This window comes from Hyla sarda, chromosome 4 (genome assembly GCF_029499605.1).
Source record: "Hyla sarda isolate aHylSar1 chromosome 4, aHylSar1.hap1, whole genome shotgun sequence".
NCBI classification, from domain to species: domain Eukaryota; kingdom Metazoa; phylum Chordata; class Amphibia; order Anura; family Hylidae; genus Hyla; species Hyla sarda.
The window spans coordinates 269,039,918-269,052,121 of NC_079192.1; the positions used below are offsets into that span (position 1 = coordinate 269,039,918).

The 12,204-nt window shown below is 46.9% G+C and overlaps 1 protein-coding gene across 2 annotated transcripts in view; it reads right to left on the bottom strand.

The window, feature by feature from the left end:
• CNOT2 (CCR4-NOT transcription complex subunit 2) overlaps positions 1-12,204 on the bottom strand; it is a 97,256-nt gene that overhangs the window by 37,246 nt on the left and 47,806 nt on the right. For both annotated transcript variants that reach the window (XM_056574133.1, XM_056574132.1), the window contains 3 exons: positions 7,510-7,657; positions 7,137-7,319; positions 5,093-5,172 (listed from right to left, as the gene is read on the bottom strand). In XM_056574133.1, coding sequence (XP_056430108.1) covers positions 5,093-5,172; positions 7,137-7,319; positions 7,510-7,657 — 411 coding nt within the window. The remainder of the gene's footprint in view (positions 1-5,092; positions 5,173-7,136; positions 7,320-7,509; positions 7,658-12,204) is intronic.

Here is a 12,204-nt window from a genome sequence, read left to right on the forward strand (position 1 = left end):
GTGCTGTTACTCTGAGAAGGATCATTGATAGCTAAACCTCCTATTCACGTTATTGAGCATTGCAGCAGAGAGGGGCAGATAGCTGTCAGCTGCCTCATACAGATCTCCAAGCTGCCTGAACTTTCTGAAGCATCTTATCTCCTCATTTTTCAGCTCAATTGAGTTTTTTTTTTTTGCTCCAATCTTCTGCTGCTCAGAATTGTGTGAGTGCAATTTAGGGTTTAATCCCTGGATTTTTTTTGTGGTGCTGCACTGTTGGGTCCTGCTGCTGTTCAGAAATAAGTCATATTAGTGTGGACTTTAGTGTCTTTTTACCATTTTTCACCTGTTACTCTGTCTCTGTGCCAAATTCAGAGTTATACCACACGTTATACACCTACCGGTGTATTAAGAAAAAAAAGGTTTTCCTGCGTACAAACACGCTTAACAGTGCGCCGCTCATCATTGCAAAGGGCATATATACAACAAAGCAGTGTACTATTTACTACCTGTTATTCTCTCTCTGTGCTAAATTCAGTGCTATTCCACACATTAGTATACACTTGCTGGTGTATTTAAAAAAAAAAAAAGTGTGTTTTCTGCGTAGAAATACGCATACGAGTGCGCTCATCATTGCAAAGGGCATACATACAACAAAGGAGTGTACTATTTAGTAACTGTTATTCTGTCTAGGGCCTATATACTTTTAAAGGACAGCCATAAGTAATCACCTGCTGCTGTTCTATACTCTCATAAACGCACTAAGTATGTCAGGCAGGGAAGTGCCAGGACGTGCACAGAGAAGGGGCAGAGGCCTACATACGTCAGGCAGAGTTGGCAGCAGACTTGGGGCGAGTGGCAGCAGGAGTCGCAGCAATAGGCCTGAGCTCCCATTAACACCCAGTGGTCGTGTCGTCGACCCATCTCTCCTCGTCAATTGGTTTGCACACTCATCCCCATTATCACAAGCGACATCTGACAACCCCAGTCAAGAGTCGGTGGGTTCCTCAGACACAACCCTCAGTTGGCATGGCCCGGGAGCAGTCCCCGTAATCCCATTGCCTTTGTTCTATGCTGTTCCCTCTCCCAAAGAAGTATCTCATGCTTTGGGTTCAGCTCCACTAGTTACTGAGGACGATCCAATAGAGGACAGTCAGCAGCTAATGGGCAGCAAAGAATGTGAGGAGACATGCGTTGCTATCTCCGCAAGGCGGGCAAGTAGTGATGCGGAGAGTGACGTGGGAGGCTGTATTTCAATTGTTCAGGGTCCTGAGGCAGACACTGTTGTGGAACACGAGGAGGACATCAGTGACATGCACACATCTTCTGATGATTATGAAGCCGATCGCAATTGGGAGCCGGGTGCAGAAGCCGGGGCTTCATCATCATCAGGAGAAGAGATTTGCCTATGAGGCAGCAAGGCGGACATGGAGCAGGACCTGAACCAGCAGGTGGTGGCTTACCTCGACATGACCCTGCCAACAACCGTTGAAGATCCGCTGGACTTTTGGGCAGCCAAACTCGATTTATGGCCGCAACTAGCGGAGTTTGCTCTGGAAAAAGCTGTCCTGCCCAGCCAGTAGTGTGCCATCAGAGCGGGTGTTTAGTGCTGCCGGGGCCATAGTCACCCCAAGGCGAACTGGTCTGTCCACTAAAAATGTGGAGACACTGACGTTTGTCAAGATGAATCAGGGATGGATCAGCCAGGATTTCCAGCCACCAATGACAGATGGGTCAGAGTAGATTGACCATGCTCCTACAACAAAATTTTCTCTATTGTGGTTGGTTATGAAACCCTCTGGGGCAGACCTGGGCATTGTACGGCCCGCTTGCCACATACGGCCCTTTGATTGGCTCTGACCGGTGCATTGCCGTGGAATGAGATTTGCCATAGAATGAGATGGTCCGCCTCCATCACATCCTATTGGCTCTCTCTTGTCACGTGACATATTTAAAGGTCACGCATCGATGCGCACAGCAGTGTCAGTTTGGCTATCACAGGGAGAGGATCTCCTCACCCTGTGATAGCTGAAGCTGTACGGAGCTCTCATGGCCTCTGTGGCCCGACAGAAGTTCACACATGTACGCAGCTCATACGGCTGCCTCATATACATTTACTGTTGATCCACAGCGCTATCGGGATCCCTATGCCCGATGGCGCTGTCATCAGGATCCCCACGCCTGCAGCTCTACAACCCGTCCCCCGCAGCTCTACTCCCCGTCCCCCGCAGCTCTACTCCCCGTCCCCCGCAGCTCTACTCCCCGTCCCCCGCAGCTCTACTCCCCGTCCCCCGCAGCTCTACTCCCCGTCCCCCGCAGCTCTACTCCCCGTCCCCCGCAGCTCTACTCCCCGTCCCCCGCAGCTCTACTCCCCGTCCCCCGCAGCTCTACTCCCCGTCCCCCGCAGCTCTACTCCCCGTCCCCCGCAGCTCTACTCCCCGTCCCCCGCAGCTCTACTCCCCGTCCCCCGCAGCTCTACTCCCCGTCCCCCGCAGCTCTACTCCCCGTCCCCCGCAGCTCTACTCCCCGTCCCCCGCAGCTCTACTCCCCGTCCCCCGCAGCTCTACTCCCCGTCCCCCGCAGCTCTACTCCCCGTCCCCCGCAGCTCTACTCCCCGTCCCCCGCAGCTCTACTCCCCGTCCCCCGCAGCTCTACTCCCCGTCCCCCGCAGCTCTACTCCCCGTCCCCCGCAGCTCTACTCCCCGTCCCCCGCAGCTCTTCTCCCCGTCCCCCGCAGCTCTACTCCCCGTCCCCCGCAGCTCTACTCCCCGTCCCCCGCAGCTCTACTCCCCGTCCCCCGCAGCTCTACTCCCCGTCCCCCGCAGCTCTACTCCCCGTCCCCCGCAGCTCTATTCCCCGTCCCCCGCAGCTCTACTCCCCGTCCCACGCAGCTCTACTCCCCGTCCTACGCAGCTCTACTCCCCGTCCCCTGTGAACGCTCAGGGAGCGATCCACAGCGCTATGGGGATTCCTACGCCCGATGGCGCTGTCATCAGTGTGCGTCCCCGCGAGCGCCCCATGCCCGCAGCTGTACTCCCCGTCCCTCCGTAGCTGTACTCCCCGTCCCGTTAACGCTCAGGGAGCGGGGAACAGAAAGTAGAGCATCGGGCGCAGGTAAAGTAGTACTGCGCATGCGCAGCACTACGCGAATAACTTAACCTGCGCCCGATGCTCTACTTTCTGTTCCCCGCTCCCTGAGCGTTAACGGGACGGGGAGTAGAGCTGCGGGGGGCGGAGGACGGGGAGTGGAGCTGCGGGCGTGGGGCGCTCGCGGGAAGGCACACAGATGACAGCGCCATCGGGCATCGGGATCCCGATAGGGCTGTGGATCAACAGTAAATGTATATGAGGCAGCCGTATGAGCTGCGTACATGTGTGAACTTCTGTCGGGCCACAGAGGCCATGAGAGCTCCGTACAGCTTCAGCTATCACAGGATGAGGAGATCCTCTCCCTGTGATAGCCAAACTGACACTGCTGTGCGCATCGATGCGTGACGTTTAAATATGTCACGTGACAAGAGAGAGCCAATAGGATGTGATGGAGGCGGACCATCTCATTCTATGGCAAATCTCATTCCACGGCAATGCACCGGCCCACGCTGATTGGGGGACAACTATGCTGCTTAATCTGGGGGACATCTATGCTGCCTAATCTGGGGGACATCTATGCTGCCTAATCTGGGGGACATCTATGCTGCCTAATCTGGGGGACAACTATGCTCCTAATCTGGGGGACAAGTATGCTCCTAATCTGGGGGACAAGTATGCTCCTAATCTGGTGGACATCTATGCTGCCTACTCTGGGGGACAAGTATGCTCCTAATCTGAGGGACATCTATGCTGCCTAATCTGGGGGACATATGCGCTTACACACATTTAATAATTTTTTTAACCAAATTTCAAACATTGTGTGGTTTATAATTTTTGAGAAGAATGTCTTTTGGTGGTCCACCATCCTGCATTAGAGAGTCTTCTGAACTGCTGTATATGCGCTTGTTTTTAAAAAACAGGTATTTTGTCAGACAATTTCAATAACATTTTGAGTTTTTTTTTTTGGGTGGATTGTGAAGCCCGGGTGTGTACTCGTGCATCAGCCAACTCCCGGCTGTGTCTTTCAGGCAATCTATGGGTTCCTGATGCCGCAGAGGAGGGGCCTGGGTCTGGAAATTTCTAATTTTTGAATAGCGGGTGCTACCTATGAGAAATCTTTTCAAAAATGTCATATATTGTGTTTTTTTGGGGGGGAATTGTGAAGCCCTGGTGTGTACTCTTGCATCAGCTAACTCCAGGCTGTGTCATGCAGGCAATATATGGGTTAATAATGCCGCAGGGGTGGGGCCTGGTTCTGGAAATTTCTAATTTTTGGATAGCGGGTGCTACCAATGAGAAATCTTTGACAAAAATTTCTCATTGTGTTTTTGGAGGGGGGATTGTGAAGCCCTGGTGTGTACTGGTGCATCAGCCAACTCCAGGCTGTGTCCTTCAGGCAATATATGGGTTACTGATGCCGCAGGGGTGGGGCGTGGGTCTGTTAATTTCAAAATTTTGGATAGCGGGTGCTACCAATGAGAAATCTTTGTCAAAAATTTCATATATTGTGTTTTGGGGGGGGATTGTGAAGCCCTGGTGTGTAGTGTACTAGTGCATCAGCCAACTCCACGCTGTGCCATTCAGCCACTAAATGGTCTCCTCTTGCTGCCAACATGTCCACGCTATGTCATTCAGTCACTATATAGTCTCCTGACACTGATACCACCACCAGGCTCTGTCATTGTGCTGCTGTGCGGCAGTGATTCTAAGAGCTATGCCGGTAATCTGCATGTTATTCTGAATAACAGTATTATTTCACTACCCCAGCACACTCCATATGGTGTTCTATACCCCTATAGAGGCTGTATGTAGGCTAGAAATAGCCTTTTTTAATATAGATTCGCCACGAACAAATTCTGAAAATTCGGCGAATCGGCCGAATCGAATTTTTGAAAAGTTTGCTTATCTCTAGTTGTGGTAATTTTCTGTATATGATGGAACGGATATATGTAAATACATTGGGGAGTTACTTTTTGCAACAAGGGTTACAGGACTTCAAAAAAACAGAAAATTGTTTGCTCACCTGTTCCATTAAAAATATTACTCGATAATGAATTGTTCAAACCAAACGCCTGATTTCTGTTCATTCCAAACCCAGACATGCTGTATAATCAAAGATGACAACATCAGTTTAGAAAAAAAAAATTAAAAAAAGAGACTAAGATGTGAAATACAATACAAAGGAAAACAATTATAGCTATAAGTATTAAAGTCTTCTGCATCTTTTTCAAACAGTATGGGGTGAGACCTATTAAAATTGATCTAATAACTACCACTGAATAACTAACCCCTAAACATCCTCCGTTTCATCAGGGTGTGGGCATAAAACAGTGCACTGTACTCTGCTTTCTCCGACAGGTATTACACACAGACAGTAATCCAATATTTATACATGTGTTTCAAATGCTACAATTTAGAACGGTAAACCAAAGTAAGTAAGGATTAAAGCGGTATTATAGTGGTGCAACATTTTTTATTTATTTGGCTTGTGATATAAAAATAAGGAAGAAGCCATAACCGCCTTCCTAAACCCCCCAGCTTCCAGTCTCCCCCTGCTTTCAGCTGCACGATGGTTCCTGTGAGGTGTTGTCCCTGCTCAGCCAATCACTATCCACAGCGGTGACAAGCATGAGCCAGTAATTGGCTGTGCGGGGACAACGCATCACAGGAACCTTTTTTTACAGCACCTAAAGCCCAACATAAAAAAAAATTGTGCTGTTAAAATGCCAATAAATTTTCCCATCGAATATAAAAGAATATTTCACCCACCATACTGCTCATGGCAGCTAACCTTCTGATCCTTTTACACAGAAGGTCTAATGACCCAGCATCTTGGAAGTATTAGCTTGACAAAGTACATTAAATCAAGGAGGGAGAAAATTAATTACAATTAAATTCCTAACCCTTTGGGAATCTGAGGATTTTTTTCAGACCTCCCACCCCTTCTTGACAGATCTGATTGAAAGAACCAAGTCATTGTTTGGCACTACAGACCTTGCATATTACTACACTTTACAATAGACCAATGTTTTCAAGATTATCTCTTTTTTGAACATTTGTTGTGATGCTCTGCTTCCACTGTTTATACTTTCTTTAACTTTATCACCTGTTCCTGCTACCATGTTTGCTCTGTGACACACACACACTATCTTATTTGTTATATTTTTGGCATCTCTTTAAATTCTCCTTAAAGGGGTTGTCTGGTGAAAAATAACTTCTCACCTATCCAAGAATAGGGGATAAGTTATAGATCACTGGGACCCCCTGCAATCTCCTGCACGGGGTCCTGGCAGTCAGCTGGAAGGGGGTGTGGCGACCCTCGCACAGAGAGCTGGCCGACACGTGCCTCCATGTACCCCACGGAGATACATGGAGGGGGTGTGCTGGTCGCGGCCTCCTGCGGGGGTCGGACATCAGCTTCCAGCAAACGGCCGGGGCCCCGTGCAGGAGATTGAGGGGGGTCCCAGCGCTCAGACCTCCCTCGATCTATAACTTATCCCCTAGGAGGAGTTCTATGTATTGTTCTCAATAAAAACAGATTTGAGAGGATTTTTTTTTTTTTTTAAAGACATTTATGGCATGTCCACCTCTGATAAATAAAGGTGCAACAAAGAAGAAGAGAAGAATAATCGGCAACTCACCGCGGCCAGCTGAGTATATCTTCTTTTATTGATTCATACTCACAAACATCTCATTTGGGAAGAGGGTAGTGGGGGGACACAGGATGGCGACCAAGCTCCGTTTCGCACGATGTTCATGGCCGGAGGAAGCACGAACATCGTGCGAAACGGAGCTTGGTCGCCATCCTGTGTCCCCCCACTACCCTCTTCCCAAATGAGATGTTTGTGAGTATGAATCAATAAAAGAAGATATACTCAGCTGGCCGCAGTGAGTTGCCGATTATTCTTCTCTTCTTCTTTGTTGCGATTCCATGCACTATTGCTAGTCAGAGCACCACCCCCAGCAAACTATAGTCCTGGTCTGCCGTGTCATCATCGTTCTGCACCTGAAGGGATAGTAGTGCCGCGCTGTCTGTCTATGAACTGTGATAAATAAAGGTGACTTACCTGTTCACAGTAAAAGGTTGCCGGGATGATGGTTGCTTTGGCATACATATTATGCTGGGCGAGCTTCTGTTTGGACTACCTAAACCTGAACTGCTCATGTTATTTGACCTGCTGGGAATTCCAATGCTCTGACCAACTTGGGAGTGGTTCATCATATTCCTGGGATTCATCGGCAAGATACCCCTAAAACACATCATTAAAGTAAAATCTTGTCATGTAAACTTTGACAATATGACTAGTCTAAGAGATATACTTGGCCCAATACACAAACCCCTTTATATACAGTAGTGCTACTGATCCCAAATCTGAGGTCAAAGCAAAGTGAAAACACAAAACAAGTAAACACTGCAGAATGAAAAGCTTTCCCAACTACCTGCTTGGCGATGGAGGCGTATGAAGTGACATTGTTGGTACCCCTGTTGTCGGCGTTACATGGTTTGGTAATTGAGTGCCTTGTGATAAGCTGCGGTTTAACTGAGGAGTATTGTTGCTCATCCCCCTCATTGGAAGGCCTAGTGCACCTACAGAAAATACAATTTCACATAAGCACAAGGAAGCAGGTACATACATCAGGATTTATTACTGTACACATTTAATAGCTTGTTGTGTTACGGCTACATATTCCATCTTTCTGTTAGATCATTAAATGCATAACTCTTAAAATTGAGTCAGTTAAAATAAATGCTCCAGTATATAGATATTGGGAAAGATTGATCAAAACTTGTGCAGAGGTACAGTGGAGCAGTTGCCCATAGCAATCAATCAGATTCCAGCTATTTTTTTAGAGTTCATTTTAAAAATTAAAGCTGGAATTTCATTGGTTGCTATGGGCAACTTCTCCACTGTACCTCTGCACAGGTTTTGAAAAATCTTTTATATTGCCTTTACATATTTGTTATGGTGCCCTCTGCTATTTTTTTATTTTTATTATTTATTATTTTTTTTGTTCACACAGCGTAAAATGTGCAGAATGTCTGTCCAGAAAACACAGGCCGACATTACGCATAAATAATCCAGGGGGCACTAGGACAGATCAGAAATGTGCCATCTAACTGATGGCAATGCATTTCTGAGCGGAATACGCAGAAAGAACATACACACAGGGGCGGACATATCACTTGTTCAGCCGGTTCGGTTGCACAGGGGCCCAGCGTGTTAGGGGGCCCATTTAGTGGCCCAGGTCACAGCCTGGGCTTCACAGTCTGGGCCCCTGCAGGGCCCCCTGCCAGTACTTCATACTAAATGTTGCAGCAACAGGTCCCGGACCTGCCGCTGACAGCAGTAATTTACCTTTAAACCGGCCGGGCGAGACGGACAGGCAGGGCCGCCATCAGGGGGGTACAACCGGTACCCCAGTAAGGGGCCCAGACCCTCAGGGAGGCCCGACTGGCCCCAACACTCTTCTTGCGAGTCAGTGAGTGACTGTCACTCACTGACGGCTGGGGGGGGGGGAGGCATCACTATACACTGACTGACTACACATCCTTTTTTTCTTATGTTCCAGCCCTGCCCTGTCTGTGGCCCAGACTGGCCAGCGGGGGCTGGAGCAAAAGGGAGCACCGTCCGGAGGGCGGCACTCTGTCGCTTTAAAATGGCAGGGGCTGCAGTTGGTATGAGACATGCCTGTGCGCGGCTCTCAGTTACCAGCAGGGCCTGCTAGTAGCAGCTGGCCAGTGACGTCGGCTCACGTGTCCCTCCTCTTCCTGCCCAGTTCCTGCAATAGAGGAGCGGAGCAGCCTGCTACACTGCACACAGGTACTTACTTGTGTGTGTGCATATATGGGGGCAGTGCATGTGTGTATGGGGGAAGTGTGTGTGTGTGTGTGTGTGTATGATGGCTGTGTGTGTATAAAGGGGCAGTGTGTGTGTATATAGCAGCTGTGTATGTGTATATAGCAGCTGTGTATGTGTATATAGAAGGTGTGTATGTTTATATAGAAGCTGTGTATGTGTATGATGGCCATGTGTGTATACAGGGGCAGTGTGTGTATATAGAGGCAGTGTATTTATTTATGATGGCCTTGTGTGTGTATATACAGTGGCAGTGTATGTGTATAGTGGCTGTATATGTGTGTATGATGGCAGTGTGTGTCTATATAGTGGCAGTGTATATGCATATAGAAGCTGTGTATGTGTATGATGGCCATGCGTGTATAAAGGGGCAGTGGGTGTATATAGCAGCTGTGTATGTGTGTATGATGGCTGTGTATATATTTATGATGGCTGTGTGTGTATATACAGTGGCAGTGTATGTGCATATAGAAGCTGTGTATGATGGCCATGTGTGTATATAGGGGTAGTGTGTGTGTATGTGTTATGGCCGCCATCATCGTCGTGTCATATGCACGCTAAGCCACATATTTATGACTGTAAATACGGTCACATCAATACCTGATGACAGGACAGCTGGAAACATATAGAGTCTAAAAAGAAAAAGGAAAGCCTGAACGGATCAATAAGGAAGTAAAATCAGGATAACAGCTTTTGTTTCACATTAATGCAGAGGATTGATTGTTTAAATCATGTGACTTATCTTAGAATGTGGGCATTGTGTAACTAATAGTACCTGCAGATATGAAGATGTCCTAAGAACAGTTATGTTGTATGCACTGTATGGATTAAATGCCATTCATTTGATAGCACGCAGTAAGAGACTGAGAATGTGGTCTGCCAGAGAGAGGATTTATACATTGATGTTTTGGAGTGTGCTAAAACTCTCAATAATATACTAATAATGAGTGTGACTACAAAATTAACACTACTAATTCTGAATACATGCAAATACATAAAATAACTGACAAGGATTCTTGCGATGGACATGGAACACATGATTGTATATAAGACTAACACATTGATGTTGAAAATTGGATGTTCACTCAGGCAAGTGTGCATATATGGTCTGTGTGAACAGGCGGCTAGTATTAATATGGCTACTAAGATGGTGGCCGGAAATAGATGCAGATATGTATAAATACAGTTCTAGTCACTTTCTTTTTTGATATATGGTTTTTAGAAGAAGTATTAAAAGTGAGGTTTTAAAGTCTCAGATTATGTATTCAGTGCCATAGACAGTAATGGCCGTAAATGTTGGCACCCCTGAAATTTTTCAAGAAAATGAAGTATTTCTCACAGAAAAGGATTGCAGTAACACATGTTTTCCTATACACATGTTTATTCCCTTTGTGAGTATTGGAACTAAACCAAAAAAGGGAGGGAAAAAAAGCTAATTGGACATAATGTCACACCAAACTTCAAAAATGGGCTGGACAAAATTATTGCCACCCTTAACTTAATATTTGGTTGCACACCCTCTGGAAAAAATAACTGAAATCAGTCGCTTCCTATAACCATTAATAAGCTTCTTACACCTCTCAGCCAGAGTGTTGGACCACTCTTCCTTTGCAAACTGCTCCAGGTCTCTTATTGGAAGGCACCTTTTCCCAACAGTAATTATAAGATCTCTCCACAGGTGTTCAATGGGATTTAGATCTGGACTCATTACTGGCCACTTCAGAACTCTCCAGCGCTTTGTTGCCATCCATTTCTGGGGGCTTTTTGATGTATGTTGGGGGTCATTGTCCTGCTGGAAAACCCAAGATCTCGGACGCAAACCCAGCTTTCTGACACTGGGCTGTACAGTGTGACCCAAAATCCGTTGGTAATCCTCAGATTTCATGATGTCTTGTACACATTCAAGGCCCCCAGTGCCAGAGGCAGCAAAACAACCCCAGAACATCATTGACCTCCACCATATTTCACTGTAGGTACTGTGTTCTTTTCTTTGTGGGCCTCAATCTGTTTTCGGTAAACAGTAGAATGATGTGCTTTACCAAAAAGCTCTATCTTGGTCTCATCTGTCCACAAGACGTTTTCCCAGAAGGATTTTGGCTTACTCAAATTCATTTTGGCAAAATGTAGTCTTGCTTTTTTATGTCTCTGTGTAAGCAGTGGGGTCCTCCTGGGTCCCCTCCATAGCGTTTCATTTCATTTAAATGTCGACTGATAGTTCGCGCTGACTCTGATGCTCCCTGAGCCTGCCGGACAGCTTGAATATCTTTGGAACTTGTTTGGGGCTGCTTATCCACCATCTGGACTATGCTGCGTTTACACCTTTAATTAATTTTTCTCTTCCATCCATGCCCAGGGAGATTATCTACAGTGCCATGGGTTGCAAAGTTCTTGATAATGTTGCACACTGTGGACAAAGGTGGTGGTTGTCAGCTGTGTAATAATGATGAGGTGCTTAAGGTATATGTGGTGATGAGGAGACTGAGGATGGAGTGCGTGGGGTGTATGGGGGTGATGAGGAGACTGAGGATGGGGTGTATGGGGTGATGAGGAGACTGAGGATGGGGTGCATGTGGTGTGTGGGGTGATTCAGTGGTTGGTACAGTATTTGGCAGTATTTCATGGAGTACAGTGGTGGGCAGTATTATATTCAGGGGTACAGTAATTGGCAGTATTATATTCAGGGGTACAGTGGTTGGCAGTATTATATTCAGGGGTACAGTGGTTGGCAGTATTATATTCAGGGGTACAGTAATTGGCAGTATTATATTCAGGGGTACAGTGGTTGGCAGTATTCTATTCAGGGGGTACAGTATTTGGCAAGGTTATAATGATTATTGTCATCATACAGAGGATGAGGATCTACTGACAAATTACGGAACAAATGATGTCCAGGTGTCAGACTCTGCAGAGAAGATGGAAGAAATCCTGGTGTCTGAACCAGATGAAGAAGAAAAGTAAAGACAACAGAGAAGACGTCACTAAGGTCAGTGATATCATTGTGTATTTTCCTAACTGCCCCATCAGAGCTGTAGTCAGTGATATCATTGTGTAGTCTAATTACTGTCCCATCAGCTGTAGTCACTTCAGTCATGATGGGAGTTGCAGCTTTCCAACATCTGGGGAGGCACTTGAACCAAGGTGATTGGTGGGGGTCCCATGAGTCAGCCCCCCACCATAAAAATGGGCTGTTTATTTTAAAATGCCTGGGCCTATTTTTGGTCCCAGTCTGGCCCTGCCTGTAGGTCACTTCTATCATTAAGGAGCCAAGGAACTAGGG